The 25,382-nt window shown below is 39.2% G+C and overlaps 1 protein-coding gene across 11 annotated transcripts in view; it reads left to right on the top strand.

Moving 5' to 3' along the window:
- NEDD4L (NEDD4 like E3 ubiquitin protein ligase) overlaps positions 1-25,382 on the top strand; it is a 337,595-nt gene that overhangs the window by 297,865 nt on the left and 14,348 nt on the right. For 7 of the 11 annotated variants that reach the window (XM_034774262.1, XM_034774266.1, XM_034774256.1 and 4 more), the window contains 9 exons: positions 936-1,013; positions 2,845-2,899; positions 2,989-3,045; positions 7,295-7,353; positions 15,552-15,617; positions 17,137-17,366; positions 20,647-20,768; positions 22,145-22,215; positions 24,497-24,592. In XM_034774262.1, the coding sequence (XP_034630153.1) occupies positions 936-1,013; positions 2,845-2,899; positions 2,989-3,045; positions 7,295-7,353; positions 15,552-15,617; positions 17,137-17,366; positions 20,647-20,768; positions 22,145-22,215; positions 24,497-24,592 (834 nt within the window). The remainder of the gene's footprint in view (positions 1-935; positions 1,014-2,844; positions 2,900-2,988; positions 3,046-7,294; positions 7,354-15,551; positions 15,618-17,136; positions 17,367-20,646; positions 20,769-22,144; positions 22,216-24,496; positions 24,593-25,382) is intronic. The other 4 variants (XM_034774264.1, XM_034774265.1, XM_034774258.1 and 1 more) reach the window with 1 other exon arrangement.

Below are 25,382 nucleotides of genomic sequence, written 5' to 3' on the forward strand. Positions count from 1 at the left end.
CTTTTTAAATAATGTTGAACTGGACAGCTATTATCTTGTTAGCAACTGAAAGAAAAAATACTACAATGAGAAAAAATTGAGATGAAAAGAAAATACACTCCCAAACCTGGCCTTCGACATGACTTGCAAATCTGTACCAATTAAAAAATAATATGAAAAACTCTAGGGCAAAATTGTCAGCTACTTCTACTAGAGAATGTTCTGATGCCGTAGTAATGAATACAGTGTAAAAGCTGAGACGCACACAGTTTTCTTAGTTTTGAGTTGGCCAAGTGCAAAACTTTTAAAAAGGAATGTACCATAGGGCTGCATCTCTTGCCTTCAAAAAAAAAAAAAAAAAAACCCTTCTTCCATTTTTGTATGAGTATGTATATTATATGGACTTTGACTTGCTTTCATATGCTTGCTATGTAGCAAGCTGACAAAATCAAGAATGGACAACAATGACAAATGGAGACAAGGTGTAGAATCCCAAACACATTGTGAATCCCTTTCTGATTTATTGTATGTAACTTTCATAGCTGCGTGAAGGTTTGCACTTTGGCAGTGCTTGCCTGGCAACTTATCATGCTATAAAAGTATTATTGGATTGAATATTGACTTACTAATGGTGATAAATCATTCACATAAAGTATTACCATACAATGTATAATATCTCTTAATACAACTGAGAGCCCGTTCATTTAAAGCAGTTAGGTGCCTCATTTTATTACATGGAATACTAGCTCTGCAGTTTGGTTTGACTGTCTTTTATAAGCTGATAGAAATATCTTATAATAGCGAATTTCCACACAACTATTGTTACCTGTTTTGCGTCCTGAAAACTAATAAATAGTGAATTGGCTCTGATCTAACTGGCCATATTATAACTGTAAATAAGAAGCATCTTTGTGGTTTAAATTTTTATGGATTACAGTGCTGTATTTATGTTACAGGAAGATCCACGGCTGAAATTTCCAGTGCATTTGAGATCAAAAGCTTCTTTGAACCCTAATGATTTGGGCCCTCTTCCTGTGAGTGTCAATTTGACATATTTTACTATATGCATAAAGACCTCTTTTTGAGAATGAATGTATACTACTTTCCGCATATACTGTATGTGAATCTGTGTATTGTGTGTATAACATTGTGATCTGAGTAATGTGACAGGAATACACTTGCCAGAGCCTGCTAATAACATTTTTGAAGTGGTCAACCACTTATTAGCTTAGCTAAAAGTTCAAGGAATTCAGAAGCTTTCTCCGTGTCTTTATCATTGGCTGTGTGACATGAATGGTTGAAAGTTGTTGCTATGAAAACTAAAACAGTATACAAGCTTGAATCAGTGGTTGGGGGGGGGGGTCTAAGGAAGGGCACATCCTGTAATCAAAGAACATTTCTAAATTAGTTCTGTCAGTTAGCTTGCAGATCTCTTTGCCTCTGTTGTTTTATTGGCATTCACAAATCTAACTTAATATTTTGTTATCTCTTGGAGAAGCAGTAGGTGGTGTGCAGTAGGGTTTAATTTAGATTTTGAATGACACTTCTACATTCCACATAGAAAACCGCCACTGTGATGCAAATGCTGCTTGGGATTATATTAGTAACCAAAGTACACTGTTGCTTTGCTTCATAATCAAAGTAAATTATAGAGCCTTTCTATCTTGATCAAAAGCTTTGCTCTTAAAGGCAGAAAGTAATATCTGAACATTTTGGATTTCTTCGTGTGCTTCTGATTCAGTACCTGATGTCAGTAGTGCTCATTGTTCTTGTCTACACTGTGAGGAAGATACTAGCAACACTGGAAACATTAGTGTAGGCAGGCCACTGGTTCCACCAACACTCTCAGCATCTAATCCTGCTGGGAAGAAGTCTAACTGGCCCTGTCTTGACTACCAAAAAGATATTTTTGAAATCAAGTTAGGTAATTTGTTAGTTACCTTGATTTGAAATACCAATTAGCACCTAGTGTAGGCACAGTTTAACACCTTTACAATCATTTGTTAGCTGGTAACAACACAAGACTAAAGCCGTTTTAAAAGAAAAATAGCTGTGCAGGAGGCTGTTTTATTGGCATTTTTCTCATATAAATTGGGCATGCAGTTCTGTCCAGAGAGGCCTCGTTTCCATGCGGAGTTGCACTGGTTTAACTAAGGTGTGATTTTTATATTGATTCATTTTAAACAGAGCAAAAGGCTATCTGGACATTCTTAAATCAATATAAACCTGGCTTAAATCATTTAAACTATTTTAATTTCAATCTGCTTTTAATCTTTGTGTTGTAGACAAGGCTGAAGATGATGTAGAAGGTACATCATGGAGTAGGAGTAGGTTTAGGGGTAGTACATGGAGTAGATAGTGGTTTTGAATGGTGCTTGGTGTACTAAAAGTCTTCTGCTCCTAATGGTGGGAGGATAGGAACATAAGGATAGTCATACTGGATCAGACACATGGAACTTCTAGTCCAGGGTCCTGTTTCTGACGTTGGCCAGCACATTATGATTTAAAGAGAGGTTCAAGAAACCAGATATAAAGTAGCTATTGGTATAATCCGCCCCTTATGAAGATCTCCTCCTACCCTTTATACTTACCGATTGCCTTAAACCCTGAAGCAGCAGGTTTCACATCTCTTCCCAAACTTTTTAGTATTTACTGTTCTAACTCTGAGCACTCTTGTTATCCATATAAACATCCAGTCCCTCTTTGAATCTTGCTAACTCCTTGGTCTTTGATGTTAGCCTTCTAACTTATTTTAAAAAAATAACTAGTTTATGTAAACGTAGATGATGTATTTCTCTATGCCATGTGCACCCTTAATACAGTAATGCTATTTTAATGAACATTCTTTTATCATTTTTTTTCCAGCCTGGTTGGGAGGAAAGAATCCATTTGGATGGAAGAACATTTTATATAGATCATAGTAAGTAAGCACCTAGGTACTTCTGCAAGTAGACAAAGGGAGGTAATAAATATTGAAGTGAAAGCTTTATAATTTTACTCTTCATTTAGGAAGCCAGGTGTTGATATGTGGAGACATTGATACCAGAGACTTAGTGCCCTCATACGGTACTGTATATTCACCAAAAGCTTGCTTTTAATTGGCTCATCAAGCTTTGTCCCTCTCTGATCTTGTGAAGCATTAACATTTCTTCTTTGTGGTTTTCTTTGTTTTTGTTGATATTTTGGATTCTTTGTTGTTGTTGATGATCCCATGGCTTATTTGCACTTATTTAATAAATTAAAATACACACTAGGAATAGAAAATAAGATGAGAAAAGATGATATATCCACAAGTCCATATGTAGGCAGTGGAAGAAATAACACCGATAAGTAATTTTCCCTCCCACTTCCTTAAAAAGGTCTTGTGGCAATGCCAATTCTGACCTTATTTTCTATTTGTAGCATGTTTTATTGCACCCAGCCCGTTAATATCTATCCAATTCTGTTATTGAAGTTCCAGTGTAAGTGATGTTTCATTGTAGACTTGTCTTATTACAGCATCTCAGAACAAGTGTGTGGATTTTTGTTGTTTGAATATAAGTGGCAGTCTAATAGAAGATTTTTTTTTTTACCTTTCAGCCGGGTTTATTTGAAAGGTGTTCCTATTAATGGGGATAATCCTCACATAAAAATATAGAGACCATGAAATACCCTTATAAAAATTGGAAGTGGGGAGGATAGCTGCACAAAACCTGTGAAAATTAAAATCTTAAACCATTCTACCGGTTTGTCAGTATTATGGTTTTTACTTTATTTTAGTGTCAGTAGTATTAACTGCTATGCTTATTCTCTGTTTTAAAAAAAAAAACTGTCTGTAAAGCAGATTGTGATTTTTTTTTTAAATTGCATGCTTAGCTTTTAAGAGGTACCCTGCTTTTAAATAAGGAATTCAACTGACACGTTCTTTGCAGAGAACAAGATTAACCTGTTCCAAATATTACTATGGAATTCTTAGTGCTCTTTGCACTTTTACTAATTATTTTAATTAGCCAACAAATGTCTGGAAACTTAGAGTTAAGGTTAGTAATTTATCCTGAACTCCTGTTATCAAGGGGTCCAAGAAAAGAAAAGAGCTTGATTTAAGACAGGGGTCACATTTACACTGGCTGTAATTCCCTGTCTTTCAATAGTTTAATTCGCCAGACCCTTAAAGTTATTTGAGCATACGTTTGTGTCTCAATATAGAGGAAAATTTTAATGTATACCTTAGTCAGATTTTTAGCAATTGTTAAACATTTTACATTTTTTTAATTTGAAATTTCTTCCTCAATTCCCTCTCCTGAGATGCAGGGTTTTTTGGCTTTGCGGATAGCAAACTGCAAAAAGCAATTTTTTCCTGGTGATACTTGTTTCCAGAAAACACCCTTGTTCTCACATTGTTACATCACTGTGGTAAACAGTGAACCAGCAGCGGGGGTGAAATCAATGGTATCACAATGGACTTGTTTGAATTTCTTTGCGATAACCTCATGCTCAATATTAAGCAAAAGACAATGCAGAATGTTCAATGACTTGGCTTGCCCAATATTAATAGTAGTGTCTGTCTTCACAATATTCCTAAGGAATATAATGACATGGTATTCATGCAATACACAATTGCAGTAATGTAAGGATATGATAATATTATTCCTATTTCATATATATTAATAAACTAATAAATTTATAAGTCCCAATTACAAGTTTATGAAACAGTATGTACAATGAGAACAGGAGTACTTGTGGCACCTTAGAGACTAACAAATTTGAGCATAAGCTTTCGTGGGCTACAGCCCACTTCTTCGGATGCATGTACAATGTACCCCATTAACTAGCCACTCAACTGACCATCAGCATCCCCTGTATTCGCAATCCTTTGTCAGTTAAAGTGGCTAGTTATTAAAGAACTATAACGGGGTATACTGGCCTTTTATAGGGTTGCCAACTCTGACTGAAGCTATTTTTCCCCCAACATGATATGATGTCATTTTTCTTAAAATACCCTATTAAAATCTCCTGGATTGCTTTCAGTAGTCACTGGGAGATCGATGCTGATTCCTGGAGACTCCAGGCCAATCCTGGAGGGTTGGCAACGCTAGCCTTCTAAGAGAAGAGGGGGCCAAAAGGCCCCATTCAGGGAGTTGGAATGAACAAAGGCCCAGGAAATGGCCTGGTAGTGGAGGAAAGGAAGCGCTCCTGAGGAATTGGAAGTCAGATGGGTGGAAAACCCAGAACTGACCCTTTAAGAGCCTGCGATCAGGAGCCCTCTAGGGTGGGACAAGGCTCCCCTCTCTTTCAGCCAATCAGGAGCTATCTCTCTGAAGGACAACAGAGTGAGGCTGCTGCAAAGGGATATCTGGCCACGAGAGACAGATCAGTAAGCAGCAGCCCTGCTACAAGTAATACATCATGCTAAAACATTTCTGTGTAAAAGATTGTGATTATTTAAATTAATGATACACCATCAACTTGAAATCCAGCCAACGTTATTAAAGGGTTAATAGCTTCAGCTACTATTCGTGCCCTGGTTCCCCCATAATTTTTGTGATTCTCCAGCTCTGTAATCCTATTTGGTTAATGTTTTTCTCTCCCCTATTACGGTACAAAAGGCTTGTGCAAACAGCAGAGAAACTGACTCTTGGGGAACAACAAGACCCAGTGCTGTCAAATGCTCAGCATAAACTAATAAAAGAAAAATAGACTTTCAGTTGTAATAATCCTGGATGTCACTTGTGGAAATAGTAGATTAAAAAAATCAAACAGAAATTTCAAATTTCAGAAGTGATTATTAATTTTAAAACATTCCTTTTAATAATGATGATACATAAATATTTTAATTCCCCAGCCCTCAAAGGGGGAGTGCACTGGTCATAAGATACAGAGCTTTTCTTTCCCTAGGACTGGTTCAAGTTCAGCTGGGTCAGTATTATGGCCAAATGTCATTTTCCGTCGGAAAGCTGTTCGGCAGCCTGCGTGCAATGACTTAGTAGTCTCTGTCCACCTACACTCGCTATATCTGCCCAGGCTGTGTGGAAGACATTGGTCTCCAGTGCCTTCCATAAGCATTAAATACACTTAAGATGCATAAAGAGAAATACAAAAACAGCATTTTAATATTAATTGTTAACAAATAAGAAAATTGCCAGTTTTAACCTTTTTTTATTCTCTCAACACTTTCTTGATAAACATTATTTTAAACTTCAGCTTTCCCAATCCAATCTATTTTTTTGGCCATTTTAAAATTAAATTGATATTAAAAACCAACAGATCTTTCAGGCAAGCAAATTGAGGACTTAAAAAAATGTGGGGTGGGAGGCACTTGATCACAGTTGTTACTATACAAATTGTAAAGCATAGCAGTACGCATAATACAAGGATTGTTATTCCACTACTAGGGCAGAAAATTGATGACTTAGACTTTGCCATTGCAGATGGTACCTACTTGGTTTTTGGAGCATTGTCTTACTGTTGTGATACCATCATTCCATTGTGGTTCTACTGTGTTTAGATTTTTATCAGGAATATGCTGTGTGGAGGCAGGGAGAATATCACTATAATACCGTATAATCATTACCCTACCGGTGCTCTAAAAATCTGCAAGTGAAAACACATTGTGTTGCTATTGTATCATTGGCAAGAGCCATTTTGGTCAAAATTGAATATGCTTCCCTTGTGCCATAACTTCATAAGGGAAGGCAAAAATGTGCACTCTTAACCTGTTTGTAAAATCTGTAGCTAGGGTCTGTGTGTCTTTCTGGAATGGAGGGAATTTCTTCCGAGTTCCATTTCAGGTCCTATTTTAAAATTGTTGTTTCTTAGTTATTCTAAATTTATAAAAATAATTTGATCGTATCATGGTGTGAGCTCTTATCAATTTTTTTCATTTTAATTGGAAATAGTTTTAAAGTTGCACAAGAACACACAAAAAGTTTGAATTTGGTAAAATTAATCTGGCATTTGAAGGGGTTCTTTGCTTGTCTTTACCTTTTGGGCTCAAGACCTTTGTTTGCCTAATCTGAGTTAAGTGCATTTCAAGCTCAAGTTATAAATCCCTGAAGAAAAGGGGTTTATAATTTAAATATTGACACTATAGATCTTTAACAAAAGCAGTGTGAGTATACTGGATTATACGGTAGTTTTGCATTTTTGAATGAGTGTTCCCAACTAAACAGTGTGATGGGGTTTCAATGGATGGGGTGTACACAGTTTTTTCCTAACCTTGAAGTACTAAATTATGGATGTTGCAGGGAGGTGGGATGCAAGTGAAAAAATTTTAAAGGATGATTTTACAGGGTGGTAGAAGAGAACTAATGGTATGATTTCTTTTGTTAATTTACAGATAGTAAAATTACTCAGTGGGAAGACCCCAGATTGCAGAACCCTGCTATTACTGGTCCTGTAAGTACTATGTATGCTAATGGTTTTGAATGCCACACATTAAATGCAATGGCTCAAACTCTCTCCTGTGCCAAGATCCAGTTGATGCAGGGCAGGAGGGACTGTCATGTAGCTGCTTACAGCTGATTTTCTAGGTCAGTCTGTGCTGCTGCTGCACAAGTTAGAACAGCCCCATGGTTGCTCTAACTTGCTGGCAGCAGTCCCAAGCAACAGGACACCAGTTGGGGATTGACAGAGCACACTGAACTCCAGTCCTACCCACTGTTCCAGGGCCAGACAAGGTATGGTATAGATAGAGGCAATTTCTGTGTCTTCTGAGACCTACCCATGTCAGCTGGCCAGATTTGGAAGCTTGCAAGCCCTCTAATTTCGTTCCTTTCTTCCACCAATTATTATATAATGCCATTTCATCCTGTAAGTACCTAGGAAAAATATTTGATCAGTGGATCCTCCAAGAAATCCCTGACTACTCCATAATCTTGACACTGATTTATCTTAGATAACTGATCAGAGCGTATTATTTGCTGCATTATTTCCTCTTATGAAAATCCCATCTGTTCGGATACTGTATGGCTAACAGATGGACATTTGCAGCTTTGACTTGCTAAAACCCCTTCATTTGTCACTGTTTCCGTTCTCCTGCAGCTACAACAAGAAACCATCTCCACCAAATTGAAACCATGGAGTTAGTCTCTAAAGGATATTCATTATTAAGATCATCCCTAGGTAGAAAAAGTACTTTTCCAAGGCAGATTTTTCACTGTAGGAAACAGACGTTGTGGTAATGAGACTCCAGGATAGAAATCGTGCAGAGGCCATATCCAATTTAATACAGTATAAGAGATGCTACTTACTTGCCCTTGGCATCCAAGAAAAAGGCAGTAAAAGTGTAAATCTGGATATATTTTGTCAGCATGCAGTCAGGACTCCTCCTCTGGCCTCCCTCACTCTTTCCTCACCCATCTTTCCTATATTAAAATCCTCTTCCTCTACTATGGCCTAGAACATAACAATCCTCCATTCCCTCAGCGACTCTTCTTTGGCTTCCTAGCCCTTCCTCCATCAAGCTGAAATTGCATATCCATCCCTTCAAACTTCTGCACAGTAATACCTCTGTCTGCACCGCAGGTCTTATCTTCTACACTTTATGCTCTCACTTCCCAGTTGTGACTCAATGCCTGTTTTTCATGCCATTCCCTATGCCCTGAACATCCTCCCTCTCCTGTGTGTCAGGCCAACTCACTCTCCTAACCCTTCCTCAGACATGTTCAGATAGTTTTCCAGAACTTTCTCCTCTGGTTCATCTACTGCTCTGGGGCCTCAACATTTATCAAAATAAACAGAAGACAATCGAAAAAGTAAAATAAAAGAAGCATGATACATGGCCAGATCGCTGACTGGTGTAACTTGGGCTAAAATGGAGTTATGCCAATTTATACTAGTTGAGCATCAGGTTAAGAACAAGAATTGAGTTAGAAACAAAGTTTGTAAACAGTCTGTTACCTTGCCAAGTTACCCTCTTTCATTGTTCACTCTTCCTTTCCCTCCTACTCACCATGGATTGTAGGTAATTACGTATTTTTCTCAAAAATCCTGTGTCATTGAAATTCAGTGCAAAACTTTGACTTCAGTGGCACAGAATCGAGCCCTGGCATCATAATATTCTTTGGCCATCTTGTCTTTTTATCTGTTTAAAAAAAAAAAAGGCAGATTAATGGTATTTCTTAAATGGTTGGTCCATTTGCTGTTGGTACCTATCTGATGTTGCTAAGTCTACATCATTTAGCCCTTAACAGGAACCAGACAGTATATTGAAAAGCAGATAGTATCTACTTTTAACTTACCAGTTGAGCATACTGAAAGTTGCAATTTTATTACTGCATTAGAAAAATTCCAACTAATCACTAATGCACTCAATAGGCCGATCTTTTTCAAATGCCATATGCATGGTCACCAAGAATGTCTTTCGCGTAAAGTCGTTCAATTCTAAGGACCCTGCAAGAAACGCTGAGACTAGGATGTTGGAGTTTTTTAGTCTAATGCTTATGTGAGCCTAGCAACCTTGTGCGATGCTGAGGACTCATGTCTAATCTGGGTTTTCAGTTCTTGGGTTCTTAGGGATTTGGATTGCTGTGGAAGCACTATATTGTGCTTAGTTCCTGAGCATGCAGTGGTGAAGGAGGTGGGGCGGGAGGGTAGAGGAGCTCTTCACATTCATCATTTATCAGGGTGATAATTGTTGACAGAATTCTGGAGCTGCAAAGTTAGTGTTCATTTATTTAGATGTATTGCTAACCAAAAAAAAAGCTATACCTAGCCATTATGGAAAAGTGGTGACTGTCTTAGCAGCCAGTGGCATAATCATAGTATCTGGGCACTATTACAAACATATAAAATATGTATATTCCCTAAAGTGATATTGCATTGTGTAAGTAAGGTATTTAGACAATAGGCATGCCAAAAGATTCCTTCACTCCTGTAATAAAGTCACATTCTTATGCTCATCAGGGGATAATGCTTTTTTCAACTTTTCACATCTCATCTTCCACAAGGAAGACAGCCTAACAGGCATATTTCAACCTCCCAGTTTACACCCACATCCAGCCAATTACAAACCCACTTCAAGACAATCTGAAACCTTCTTCTCCCCCAGACGCATGTCCTGAACCAACATTTGACATTTGTGATGCAGCTGGGAATGGCTGAAGAATATGCAGCTCTCACGACATTTTGGAGTGCAGAACTATTCTTTTGCCCTCGTGAAAATATACTTCAAATGTTTAGAATTGCTGCTCATTTGCATTAACTGTTTTGATAGATCTATTCTTTTGTCCTGTGGAAGCAGCAGGGCAGAGGAAAGTAATGAGGTGACAGGAAATGATTTTTTGCTTTTTATTATGATCGGTCAAGGCCAAGTGCCCTCTTCTTTTTCTCTCTCTCACTCTCCCCTGCTCCTAACCCCAAGTACATTTCCTTTGTGCATGGAATCTGAAGGAGAATGGTGAGCTAAGTGCACGCGCGCACACACACACACACACACACACACACACACACACGTTGATTGGCATGGAGCAGATTGCAGCTGCTCCACTACCATTACTGCAGTCTTTTTTTTTTTTTTTTTTAATTCAAGGTTTTTTGCACATGACTTTTCTATTTGAGGTTTGACAACCATAAGGATGGTGAGGAAGAGCTTTGATTGATGTCTTCTGGCTGTACCCCTGTCTTAAGGCTGGTACAAATGAATGCTTTCGGGTCTGGTGCCGCTAGCTAAAAGGGTTGGCTTTAAAGATTTCCCTTATGTTTTTGCACCCGTGCCAGTTTGTGCTGTGTTTCCTTCACGTGTATAATCTAAGCAGAGTCTAGCTGGGTAAGTTCTTGAATAGGAGACTTTCCGGACCCACCTCAGTGTTATGCATGTTGATGGTAATTCAGTAGAGGGCACACTTTTGAGTTAGTATCATAACAACATAAGAACGGCCATACTGGGTCAGACTAAATGTCCATCTAGCCCAGCATACTGTCTTCTGACCGTGGCCAAAGCCAGGTGCCCCAGGGGGAATGAACAGAACAGGTAATCATCAAGTGATCCACCCCCTGTCGCCCATTCCCAGCTTCTGGCAAATAGAGGCTAGGGACACCATACCTTCCTATCCCTGCTCTTAGTCAGTGATGGACCTATCCTCCAGGAACTTATCTAGTTCTTTTTTTTAATCCTGTTAGTGTCTTGGCCTTCACAACATCTTCTGGCAAGGAGTTCCACAGGTTGACTGTGTTGTGTGAAAAAATACTTCCTTTTGTTTGTTTTAAACCTGCTGCCCATTAATTTCATTTGGTGACGCCTAGTTCTTATGTTTAGAGAAGAAGTAAATAACACTTTCTTATTTACTTTCTCCACACCAGTCATGATTTTATAGACCTCTTTTCCAAGCTGAAAAGTCATATTAATCTCTCCTCATACGGAAGCCGTTCCATACCCCTAATAATTTTTGTTGCCCTCTTCTGTACCTTTTCCAATTCCAATATATCTTTTTTGAGATGGGGTGACCACCTCTGCATGCAGTAGTCAAGATGTGGGTGTACCATGAATTTATATAGAGGCAATGTGATATTTTCTGTCTTATTATCTATCCCTTTCTTAATGATTCCCAACATTCTGTTAGCTTTTTTGACTGCCCCTGCACATTGAGTGGATGTTTTCAAAGAACTATCCACAACGACGCCAAGTTCTTTTTCTTGAGTGGTAACAGTAATTTAGACCCTATCATTTTATATGTATAGTTGGGATTAGGTTTTCCAATGTGCATTACTTTGCATTTATCAACGTTGAATTTCATCTGCCATTTTGTTGCCCAGTTTTGTGAGATCCTTTTGTTGCTCTTCGCAGTCTGCTGGGGACTTAACTATCTTGAGTAGTTTTGTATCATCTGCAAATTTTGCCACTTCACTGTTTACCCCTTTTTCCAGAGCATTTATGAATATGTTGAACAGTACTGGTCCCAGTACAGATCCCTGGGGGACACCACTACTTACCTCTCTCCATTCTGAAAACTGACCATTTATTCCTACCCTTTGTTTCCTATCTTTTAACCAATTACTGATCCATGAGAGGACTCCCCTCTTATCCCATGACAGCTTACTTTGCTTAAGAGCCTTTGGTGAGGGACCTTATCAAAGGCTTTCTGAAAATCTAAATACACTGTATCCACTGGATCCCCCTTGTCCACATGCTTGTTGACCCCCTCCAAGAAATCTAGTAGATTGGTGAGGCATGATTTCCCTTTACATCTTCCCCAACAAATTATGTTAATCTATGTATCTGACAGCTTTGTACTTTACTATAGTTTCAACCAGTTTGCCTGGTACTGAAGTCAGGCTTACCGGTCTGTAATTGCCAGGATCACTTCTGGAGCCCTTTTTAAAAATTGGCATCACATTAGCTATCCTCCAGTCATTTGGTAAAGAAGCTGATTTAAATGATAGGTTACACACTACAGTAGTAGTTCTGCAATTTCACGTATGAGTTCCTTCAGAACTCTTGAGTGAATACCATCTGGTCCTGGTGACTTATTACTGTTTAGTTTATCAATTTGTTCCTCTAATGACACCTCAATTGGGGACCGTTCCTCAGATTTGTCACCTAAAAAGAATGGCTCAGGTTTGGGAATTTCCCTCATATCCTCAGCCGTGAAGATTGATGCAAAGGATTAATTTAGTTTCTCAGCAATGGCCTTATCATCCTTGAGTTCTCCTTTAGCTTCTCAATCGTCCAGTGGCCCCCACTGATTGTTTAGCAGGCTTCCTGCTTCTGATGTACTTTTTTTAAAAAAAATTGCTATTACTTTTTGAGTCTTTGACTAGCTGTTCTTCAAATTCTTTTTTGGCCTTCCTAATTCTATTTTTACACTTCATTTGCCAGAGTTTATGCTCCTTTCTATTTTCCTCACTAGGATTTAACTTCCACTTCTTAAAGGATGCCTTTTTCTCTCTCATTGGTTCTTTTACTTTGTTGTTTAGCCACGGTGGCACTTTTTTGGTTCTATTACTATGTTTTTTAATTTGGGGTATACATTTAAGTTGAGCCTCTATTATGGTATCTTTAAAAAGTTTCCATGCAGCTTTCAGGGATTTCACTTTTGGCACTGTACCTTTTAATTTCTGTTTAACTAACTTTCTCATTTTTGTGTAGTTCCCCTTTCTGAAATTAAATGCTACACTGCTGGGCTGCTGTGGTGTTTTCCCCACCACAGGGATGTTAAATTTAATTATATTATGGTCACTATTACCAAGTGGTCCAGCTATATTCATATCTTGGAATAAAGAATTGCCTCTCCTCTTGTGGGTTCTAGGACTAGCTGTTCCAAGAAGCAGTCATTTAAGGTGTCAAGAAACTTTATCTCTGCATCCCGTCCTGAGGTGACATGTACCCAGTCAATATGGGGATAGTTGAAATCCCCCATTATTATTGAGGTTTTTCTTATTTGTATAGTCTCTATCACCATCCTGGTCAAATGGTCAGTAATAATCCCTACTGCTATATTCTTATTATTAGAGCACATAATTACTATCCATAGAGATTCTGTGATACACTTGGGTTCATTTAAGATTTTTACTTCATTTTATTCTATGCTTTCTTTCACATATAGTGCCACTCCCCCACCAGCACGACCTGTTCTGTCCTTCCAATATATTTTGTACCTTGGTATTACTGTGTCCCACTGATTATCCTCATTCCACCAAGTTTCTGTGATGCCTGTTATATCAATATCCTCATTTAACATGAGGCACTCTAGTTCACCCATCTTATTATTTAGACTTCTAGCATTTCTATATAAGCACTTTTAAAAACTTGTCACTTTTTAGCTGTTTGCCATTACGTATGTAATTGACTGGGACTCTTTTTTTTTTATTTGACTGTTTCTTCTCAGATCCTACCCCTATTTTATCATCTTCTATCCTCTCCTCCTTACTAGGACATAAAGAATCTCCATTAATAGATCCTCCCCTAAGGGATCTATTGCCTCCTGGTATGGAGTTTTGGTGGGAGAGTGGAGAAAGACTGCACTGTGAAGCTAACACTTTTTTTACTGAGCTGTGTCAGAGAGGTCATGACATCCTGCTGTGGAGTTAGCTTCTACTTGATTTCATTTGGCTTTGTCATTTTCTGTAGAAAAATTCCTAGAATCTCAAGAGGGGACTTGTTTAAACATTTATAACCCAAATAAATAAATTTATTCTCAAAGATCTTGTCATTTCCCACAAAGGTGCTGTCAGATTCCAACTCTAATTATTTTCTTCCAACCTAAATTCCTTCTTATATTTTTAGCTTTTCATTTCTGTTCTAAAATTGTTCCGTGGTGTTGCTGTGGACTGTCACACAGCAAATGCGTTCTTCTCCAGAGGTGTCTGCGTTCTAGTGGTGATTCACGTGAACCCTAGATATTATACAATGTCACTTAATTCCCTTTTTGGGTGTTGTGAGCTAATTTAATTTATAAAATGCTTTAAAATACCTGGAATAAAGGAGTTATACAAGTGCATTTTATTTGTATTATTATTAACATTATTAGCAATTTTAAATTTTATAATCCTTCTTATTGGCACACATACAATCCAAAAGTTTGGTTCTTACATATAGGGCTATTAAGAGAATTTCAGGCCTGGGAATATCAAAAACTGATGGATTTCAATACCCAAACTGTATTTTACTCGATTCCCCATTTCCTACCCTTCTTCTTTCCTTCTAGCCTTTGAAGTTGCAAAAAGTTACCTTACAAAAGTACGTATCTTTCAAAGCCCTGTGCTAGCAGTGAGTTCTGACCAATTTTGGGAACTCTCCATGCTGATATCATGCCTCTGTCTATATGGACAAAAAGCCTCATCTACCTTAATTGCCCCGCTCTCCATTCTGCACTAGCTGGAGCACAAAGAGCACCCATCACAAATATCAGTTTTGTCAGCACATAATGATGTGCTCTCAGGGCCATTTTAAGGGGGTTCGCTTTTTTTTTTTTAAAAACACTATTTAACTTCCGTTTACATTCTGTAAAAGGGAGATAAGAAAACTTCCTTTCAAAGTCTGTTGAAGTCTTTACTAAGACGCTCATTAACATCAGGAATTTCTCTGCATTGAAGAGCTTGCAATCTATTGTCCTGTACTGTTTGTACACCTCAGTTCCTCAATCTCGGTTGGGGCTTCTAGGAGCTATGACAAATAATTAAAAATAATTTAAAAGACCTTATGAGGACACCTGTGCCTTCCTAATATGACAAGTGAGCCCTGAGAATCAGTCCTGCTTTTTTCTTTTCTTACCTTTTTTCGGGTGTTCTTTCACGCTTTCTGTTGCTAGTACCAGAAAAAAGAGGATTGTGTAGTGGTTAGAGCAGAAGATTGGGATCAAATGATATGGTGCTGTGAAACACTGGGTCTCAAATTACCCATTTGTAATATGGGGATAATACCTCCTGAGGAGGGGGTTAAGTTTTAATATTCCTGAAGTGTTTTCGGATCCTCAGGTGATAGTTGTTGTGTTGGTGCGAGGGTTATTTGCAATATACATATTTAGAGCAAATTACAATTGACTAAGAAAACATGTTTTTAAACTGCTGGGTATTTTTAACTAACATTTTAGGGGTTACAGTACGTCAGATTGCATGATGTATTCAATTATGCGTATTTATAATTTTCTCTCTTTCAGGCTGTTCCCTATTCCAGAGAGTTCAAACAGAAATACGATTACTTCAGGAAGAAGTTAAAGAAACCAGTGAGTAATTGTCTGTCCTGTGTTGAAGCCGATTGCCTTAGGGTAGGAAAACAACAATTGACTGCCCAAGAATAGATAAGCAGTGCTGCACTCTATTACTGTGCATTTGCCAGTTTTCCCTGCTCGTCTTACCACAGCTAGCTGAATATGAACAAATTGACTGAAGCTTTTCGGTATGGATCAAAAACGCTTTCAATCTCAACCAAAACTGATACCCAGCCCTCGAGGCTCAAGTTTTCATTTAAAAATGGACAATTTAAGCAATGAGGCAAGAAAGAAGCAGCAACAACTTAATATCACCTCAGTGTTGACACTAAGGCCTTGTCTTCACTTACCAGAGGGTCCGGCGGCACGCAATCGATGTTCTGGGATCGATTTATCACGTCTGGTTAAGACGCGATTAATCGATCCCGGATCGATCCCGGAAGTGCTCGCAGTCGGCGCCGGTACTCCAGCTCGCCGAGAGGAGTACGCGGCATCGACGGGGGGAGCCTTCCTGCCGCGTCTGGACCGCGGTAAGTTCGGACTAAGGTACTTCGAATTCAGCTACGTTATTAACGTAGCTGAATTTGCGTACCTTAGTCCGAAGTAGGGACTTAGTGGGGACCAGGCCTAATTCGCATGTCTGAGGACAGGCTCAGATGAAAATCCAAGACTTGAATGGGCATAAAGACTGAGACTGCCCTCGCATCTCAGAGGTGGTCTGTCCAAGAGCATGGTCACAGGAAATTGGCAGAGCTGTGGGGAAGTTGGTGCTGTTGCCACTTCTGGTATATTGAGTCTGTGAACAGAGAGGACTTCAGTCATTCAACATCTTTCACCAGCACTAAAAATCACTCAATGAAAATAAGAGATGAGCGCTCAATGCTAACTTGCCTGTGGTATTGATTGGCTCAATAATGACTTTAAAGCTTTGGTGGCCTTAACCAAACAGATTACAGGGGGCCCTTAGGCATTCTTTTGCTATATATTGATATCTCCTTACCTTTGCATCCAAATCTGTGAGGGCTGCTTCTTTCACTGTATTAAAATGCAGCACTTCACAGGCACCAAATAGCAATTGGCTTTCTGCTGCATTAAACAATGTAATTGGCAATAAAAATGTTTGCTTCAAGCCCATCTTAGCAGGAAAACTAGACATTTTCGTGATTCTCTCCTGTCGCTTGTCTATTCATCCCACTTATTTTCATTCTGCTTATTCCACGCACATTCTTACGTCTCCTTTGCTTTTTTGCTATTTTTCTTCTTCTATTGATTAATTTTCCTTAATATGCAGAATAGGATGGAAACCTTTGAGCCATTACAATGGAGCTGTCCCAGACTTATACCTGAAGTTAGTTGAAAATTTCTAGACACAATAGCAGGCTACCATCTTGTAGGTGAAGCTATGGAAAACAGGGTGCTGGAGAAACCTTTGATTACTTAGCTGGGTTACTCATTGCTCTATGCTGTCATCTTAATACTGCCAGCAATGGCGTGTATGCTATACATTCAGACCGACTTTTCTTCTTTCATGTAGGCTGATATTCCAAACAGATTTGAGATGAAACTACACAGAAACAATATTTTTGAGGAATCCTATAGAAGAATCATGTCTGTGAAGAGGTCTGATGTACTAAAAGCCAGACTCTGGATTGAATTTGAGTCAGAAAAAGGACTTGACTATGGAGGCGTGGCTAGAGAATGGTTCTTCCTGTTGTCTAAGGAGATGTTTAATCCTTATTATGGTCTCTTTGAATATTCAGCAACGTAAGTGTCCATTAAAATATTTCCATTGTCAGTGATCTAGATTAGTATTTGGATAGAGAAAAAAAGTTATGTAGTAGACCCCTTAGATTTTCCTTCAGGATGTACTTTTAAGTTCTTTAACCAAGACCAGTGTAAAATGTATCTCTATACTGTGGTTTGTTACTTATTCCATGTTCAGGAAACCTTCTGAAATGAAACTGCTGCTGTGATCTATTTAGCAACTTCCATTGTTTTGTAAATATTCCACATTGTTTTGCAAGGCAATGTACTGTATGCATTTGTGCGACTAGCAGTAGTGAAAGGAATGGTGCAAGAAAGGGGGCTCTTTTTATGCCACTCCCAATACGGTGCATGGTTGTTGCTGATTTAAAGTTCTGTGGTTTGAGTTGAAATTCAGCTCTCATGGGCCAGTTTAAACTAACGACCCTTTACACAACTCTGGCACTATAAATGGGCCTTAAAGTGGGAGTGAATTACATTTACACTCATTGTAAGGCCTGTTTATGTTGTCAGAGCAGTGCAAATGAGAAGCTGTCCCTTGTGCTCAAAGTGCCTTTGTGTAATGTAATGTTATGTACTTAACTATGAATATAGTGGTTAAAGATTGATTTGTTTATTGCAGGCAGTGCTTTCTGTGTTTGGTGTCAATATCGAGTTCACTACTTTTTTCCAATAGAAGTATTGAGTAGGCTGTAAAGGAGATGAACTGTATAAACAAAAAATTCCTTATTCTGTGCTTCAGCTTCTCTTTTCTTTTTAAACAATTGCACAACTTGCAAAGTAACCTTCTATTTTTGTGTATACAGAAGCACAAGGTTGTAAAATATATGACTAGTTCAAAGTGTTTGTGCTTTACTGAATTTTGCTGCAGAAACATTTTTGCCTTTGAAAAGGTCCTTTTCATTCATTGGCTATATGCAACAATGCATGAATATTTTAAACTAAAACTATTTAAGTTTTAGATTCAATTTGGCAGAAAAATAAGTGACAAGAAATCCCACTGAAGTGAGAATTGTCATTAAAAATAGGAATAAGAAATCATTACAGGTGACATTTTTAACCTATGCTGCTAGAGAGCTTATTTTCCCCCCCTAATAGTGTGGTAATAAAATGAATTTAGAATTCATGCTGGGAAATATTCATATTTCCAAAGTATCACTTACCTATTAGTGTAGTTATTCAGTCCCCCATTGCTGTGTGGATCACATTACGTTTAACTCTTGCAAGATGTATTCAGTCTGAAGAATATACACAAGATAGCACCTATCCATGGTTTTGTGGGTTTTTTAATAAATCCGTTGTCATATTAACACAATGACTTTATAGCAAATTTGGCAAATACTGCATGCTTAGATCTAGTTCTCTCCCAGGCTTAATCATTAGAATCTGTATTGTTCAGAGGCGGAATGCTGGCTGTGACTCAGGTGCTAGGGCGGGGGGAGATGGGGACTGACCTTGCACCCCTGAGGATCTCTTGCATTTCCACCTTCTTTTAAATTTCCCTCTCCTGTCGCTTGATTTTTTTTAAAGGCTTCTCCTCACAGGAACTTTTCCTTTGATGAAGGAGAACTATGCAAGGCTCTTTTCCGTGCCAGTCAGGATATGTCTACACTGCAGTGTAAGCCCAGAGTTAGTGGGACTCGAATCAGTTGACCCATGTTAGGGAGCCCTGGGCTTGAACATTTACCCTGTATCTTAACCCTATGTTAAGACTTTTCTCACCCATGCTTGAACCTAGGGCTATGAGATCCACACTGCAGTGCACAGACCTGAGTCAAAGTAACCATATCCCAGAATCCCTACTCTTCTCTCCCCCCCGCCCCTGCACTGAAATGTAGCTGCTATAGCCCTAGAACTGTGGTGCACTGTGGGAAATCTTTGCTGCTCAACATGCAGGAAGCAGCTTGCTTTGCAAAAGACTTGATCGATTTGCAAAACCAGGAGGCTCTCTGATAATGTGCTTGCAGATCGGTGATCAGAAGACCTGGTGGTGTTTGCAAAGGGGGTCAGCGTCTGTTTTCAATAGTGTGGATTTCAGATTGTTCGGGAAGAGAGGACTAAGGAAATTGTCCCATGGAATTGAGATGCTGCCAGCTGACTGCTGGGACCCAAGTCAAGCGGGGCTGCATCTACACTGCAAAGCAATAGAGCTCAGACCCAGGGTCCTGGGACCATGGGTCCACACCCTGGGTTAGCATAATAGTAGTGTAGACACAAGGGGGGTTAGGCTTGAGCCCAGGCTTAAGCATGGACTTACATTGCGGTGTAAACATACTCTCAGTGCTTTTCAATGTGCCTGCAAGAGGACATGCCTAGAGATAGTCATATTAAGTGCTCTCTGGGTGAAAGCCTACATCTGTTGAAGTCAATGGGACTTTTGCCATTAACTTCAATAGAGCCAGGCTTTGACCCTGTCTTCTCCAAGGGCCTGGTGTAATATTTTTTTACTTTTGTCAGCCGGAGAGTTCAGGACTCACATTGTGAACAGTCACATGGCAAAGGTCATGTGATCATTGGGTTTATTGTAGCAATCTATTATTTTCTGTTCATGCTTCATCATTTTACAGCTCTCCTCTTGTTCGTCCTTGTGCCCTTCTTTTCCCCCAGCATACAAACTGGGTGAAAGAATATTCCCCCTTCATTCTAGAGCTTGCTGTGGTGACCAGTGGCCCATCTCTGTTAAGCTTTTTTTTAAACAATTAGACATTTATAAGAATAAGAATAGTATTGGCTGTTAGGTTTAGCGACAGGAATGATAAAATTACACCAGCAGCAATCCTTGTGCTTCGTGGCATGAGCTGATCACCCACTCGGGTCATGTCTTAGACTGTAAACTCTTCAGAACAAGGACTATGTCCATTTCTGTGTTTGTACATGTCTCAGTTTGATCATCTAGTGAAGGCTATAGAGGTATTAAATATTTAATAAAAATAGCATTTTTCCTATGGTAAAGTGGTGCATGGTGGAGAATAGGGTGTAATGCCTTTCTCACCTATCCTGCACTGGCCACACCTGGAGACAGGTACCACACAAGTGGCAATATCAGTCATGTCTGGTATGGTGATTCTTACATTCCCAACAATACAGTTTTGACTCCCTCAAAGTTCTGTAAGATACAGCAGCTAAGGCACACAAAGACAGATTAAAATACTGAGCTACTTGATTGCAGAAGTAGAAAATAGATGACCCAAAGTCAAATTACTTATTAACGTATCTGATGTCAACTACTTGATTATTTAAACAGGTTTTTTTTTTCTCTTCCAAAAAAAAAAAAAAAAAGGGACAACTATACCCTTCAGATTAATCCCAATTCAGGTCTTTGTAATGAAGATCATCTGTCCTATTTCACGTTTATTGGACGAGTTGCTGGCCTGGCAGTGTTTCATGGGAAGCTATTAGATGGTGAGTGTAAATAATAATAATAAATGTTGTTATGGCATGTGTAATTTTTACTAACTTTTATTCCTGTGAGCCCTTCCTGAGCCAGCATTGCTAAAGAAGAGTGAGCTGCATTCTGTTCCTGTTTGTGCATCGCCTACAGAATTGCTTCCTATGTTTAAATCAGCCACAGCTGAAGGCAGTGAGGTTGCATAAGTGTCAGTGAGGATATAATTTGATCTGTAGAATCTTTATTACTGGTGTGGGGTGAGAGAGAACTATTCCAGGTTAACCTTGGATTCTGAAATAAGCATGCAGTTACAAAGATGTCTCTTTCTAAACGGAGTCCATTTTATCTGGAGTCCCTAAGGCACAATAAACCATGCAACCTCACAATGTCATTTTTATAGTCACTTTGCAGAGCAGAATGGCACTTCGTAAATTGGGAGCTCAACCCTTGCACCTAAATTCTCCAGACTTTTACATCTCTTTTACATTGTAATTCCATTGGTAGTTACACTGCCATAAATCTGTTGCCATGAAGTGGAGAACTGGTCCTTCTGTGCTTACAGAAAAGATGAGAAAGTTGTGTTAACTTAAGCACAATTGTATCTGCATTAACAGAGGGGAATTTCTTTGCCATTGGCAAGCTAAAGCAATATGACACTGTTTTAAACCTGAACAAATCTATTCTATGCCTTGACCTATGGTGGGTAGAGCAGAATAATGGAGGTTACACACTCTTTCCTCCACTGCCTGGATGATTTTATCTTTTAACAAATTTAATAATTGGAATTGCTTCAAGCTACATCATAGCCTTGAGGCAATCTATACTCCTAAAATAAGGGTTTTCTGTGCAGCTGCTGTGGCTGGAGTACTAGTGCTATTTCTGCTCATTTTCTCCCAAGGACTCTGTAAGAATGACAATGGATGTGGATGCTGGGTGGATTGTGTGTGGAAGGCAGGGGATAGTGATCAGTTTTAATGACAACAGTAACACAGGACACTTCCTAGGGACTGTTATAACGAGTGGCTGTGGTTAATAAACGGCCCCTTGGCTTCACTTCAGGATGTCATCTCTCTCTTAGCAGATTGTTAATCCCCAAGAAATGCCCTGTACTTGTACTGTTACTACTCGAATATATTACACAACAATGACTGCTGATTATAATTTTTTGTTTTACACTTGCTAATCTGACATCAATGTGATATATTTTTCTTTTCTAATTCTCTCTGTCTTCTTTCCTTGGGCCATTGAAAGGTGTGAAAGAGTGCTGGTTTTAGCAGTGTTATTATTTGCTTAGTCAGCCCTTTTTGTCTCGGATTGCTAGCAGAACAAAAAAATACAGTTTAAAATTAAATCTATTTACTTGTGCCTCTTGGGTTTTTTTTTTTTTTAGGCTTCTTCATCAGGCCTTTTTATAAGATGATGCTAGGGAAACAAATAACGCTGAAAGACATGGAGTCAGTGGTAAGTGAACACTTAAAAATTATTAATGTTAAGAGAGACAAGGTAGGTGAGGAAATATCTGTTATTGGATCAACTTCTGTTGGTGAAAGAGACAAGCTTTTGCACTCCACAGAGCTCTTCTTCAGGTCTGGCTCTTTGAGCTCAAAAGTTCTGTCTCTTTCACCAACAGCAACTGGTCCAATAAAAAATATTACCTCACCTACCTTGTCGCTCTCATATTCTGGGGCCAAAACAGCTACAACAACACTGCAAATAACTTCTTAGTGTTGTCAGTTACATGAGTTTCTTCTCTGGGGAAATTATAAAAGCTAATACTTCTCATAAACTACATGATGACAAACACAAGTTAGAGCAGTGAGAACTTGGGGAACATTTCTTATTTTTTAGTAGAGGTACTTTTGTGTCTGCCAAGATAGTGATTTTAGGGGTAATGCAATTAAAATTTTTGGGAAAAATAGGTCAGTTAGGAAAACAACTTGAGGTGCTTTTTTGTTTTCTTAATTATGCTGTAGACTTTCTGCTTCTTCCTTTTCCTTCCCAAACTAAGCAGAACAATGGGCAGGCGATATAGAACCACAGAAAAGTAAGGCTGAAAGGGACCTTGAGAGGCCATCAAGTCCAGTCCCCTGTGATGAGCCCAGATCAAATAAACCTAGACCAGCCCTGACAGATTTTAGTCCCACCTGTTCAGAAAAACCTCCAGTAATGGGGATTCCACAGCCACCTTTGGCAGCCTGTTCTACAGCTTAACTCTGGTCCCCAACCTTTTTCGTCTGGTGGGTGCCAGATGATGAGCCACGGAGGACCGTGGCGGCGGACAAGCATCCGCCAAAATGCGATTTTCGTCGGCATTTCAGTGGCGACGCCTCTGGATGATGCTGCTTGTTGGCGTCATTTCGGCAGATGCTCGTCCGCCAGCCAGTACACGGGCATATTTAGACGCCCCGGCGGGCACCGCATTGGGGACCCCTGGCTTAACTACTCTTATAGTTAGAAAGATTTTCCTGATATCTCATCTATATCTTCCTTGCTTTAGATTAAGCCCATTACTACTTGACCTATCTTCAGTAGACATGGAGGGCAATTGGTCACCATCCTCTTAACATTTTTGAAGACTGTTATCAGGTCTCTCCTCACTTGTCTTTTTTTCAAAACGAAACATGCTCACTTTTTCTTGTCCTTTCCTCATCAGTCATGTTTCCTAAGCCGTTTTATCATTTTTGTTGCTCTTTTCTGGGCTCTAGGCAGTTTATCCCCATCTTTCATAAAGAGTGGCACCAGGGATTGGACACAATACTCTAGCTGAGGTCTAACCCCAGTGATGACTAGAGCAGGACAATTACATCTGTGACTTACATTATTACTGAGGGAATTCTGTGCCAAAAAAATAAAAATTCTGCAAAATTTTGCATCATGTCAATAAATGTGTGGAGGATCTAGCATGGCAGTGGGGAGCACAAGCCGCAGAGGTTGGAAATCACTCTGCAAGGCCCCCGCCCCCCCGCCCCCTCCGGTCTCCCCCGACACAGACTCGGGGTGAGGCTGCACCAGACCTTGACAAAGCGCAATGGCTGGGCCTGTCCCAGAAACACCCCAAAGCCCTGCCCCTCCACACCAGGTGCACCAAGATAGTAAGTGAGAGGGACAGAGTCTCAAATGCACTCTATTCTGACCTGATTCTTAGTTAATAAACTTTTCACTTACTTTTTTTTGCTTCTTGTAATTGGAAACCTTAATTTTTGATCACCTTTGCTGGTGTCGTTTTCACTATTTGTTGTTTTGTTTTTCTCTCCTGTTGGCTCACTCTTTAATTGTAAATCTAATAGAAGCTGAAGACATGAGCCATCCAGGGAAATAGTGGGAATCTGGTAGTTGGTGGATTTTTTTCAACTCAATAAAGCAACTTAATAAGTTGGTAACAACTTTGCCTTGGAATGAAACGATACTACTGGGCTATTACAGACCATTTTAATTTGATTTATTTTTGTATAAGTAACACGGTCATGAGTGTGAACATAGAAAATATAGTATTCAGGAATAATGTAAATTAATAATGCAAACTATCTGATTTCCACTTTATTATAGCTGTACCAAAATGAAAAGGAAGACTGTACAATCAGATAAGAAATGTGAGAGATTGCAATCCATTTTAATTATTTCTAGAGCTCTAATTTCAGATTATTGGTTTTTATATTTGTAGAATATAGCATGTAATGGCAAGTAAACAATAATGTACGCATTTTCAAAGAGTGCTTACTTGTAATCTGTTCTGTTACTACAGGATAGTGAATATTATAACTCTTTGAAATGGATCCTGGAAAATGACCCTACGGAGCTGGATCTCATGTTTTGCATAGATGAGGAAAACTTTGGACAGGTATGTATCGGTTACTAAAAAAGAATACAAAGATTTCAAACTTATCTTTCCTTCTTCTTTACTTGTCAGTTACTGCCAGACATTCACTAATGCTGGGCAGTATTTGTGGTTTGGGAACTTAATCCGAACTTTCAAGTGTTAATGGTCAGTACTGCCAACTGCCATGCAGGGCTCAGATCCTGGATTCCTTTCTCCAGTGGTCAGCTAAGACTATGGGAAAGTTCCATAAGTAAGTCTGTTCAGGCCCAGTGGCCAGGAGGTCACTAAATAACAATCCTCTCAGCAAGGTGAACTACAAACGGTATGGGAAGCAGTGGTGTGCGCAAGCTTCCCCAACACTGTGCTAGAAAAGTTCCTCATCTTTTGATCTGGAGGGACCACCTCCGGGGTGAGAGAGTAGGTGTCTTCATGCCCGATGCAGACTTTGGCCTCTGCGATCAGACTGCCAGTTAAGGTGCCAAGTGAAGATGGGGTTTGGGTTTTTTTTGTTTGTTTTTACTATATAGACACTACTGAAAATGAACTAGGTCAAAAACAACCAGCTTATTAATGGGGGAGCTGGTAGCAAATGCTATTTTTACGTTGCCTAACACTCTCCATTATAAAAGATTCTTGTGACATTTTTTGTGGAAGCTCTTTCACCGCCTCTGTTTGCAGCAGGCCTTTGATATTTGCAGGGGGACCCACCCTGAGGCTACCAAGGTGCCTTTTCTTTGTCCCATGAAATTCTGTTAAGCCTTTGCTGAGAAACTGTTAAAAATCAGGGGGGAGGGATAGCTCAGTGGTTTGA

This window comes from Trachemys scripta, chromosome 6, assembly GCF_013100865.1.
Source record: "Trachemys scripta elegans isolate TJP31775 chromosome 6, CAS_Tse_1.0, whole genome shotgun sequence".
In the NCBI taxonomy this organism is placed as follows: domain Eukaryota; kingdom Metazoa; phylum Chordata; order Testudines; family Emydidae; genus Trachemys; species Trachemys scripta.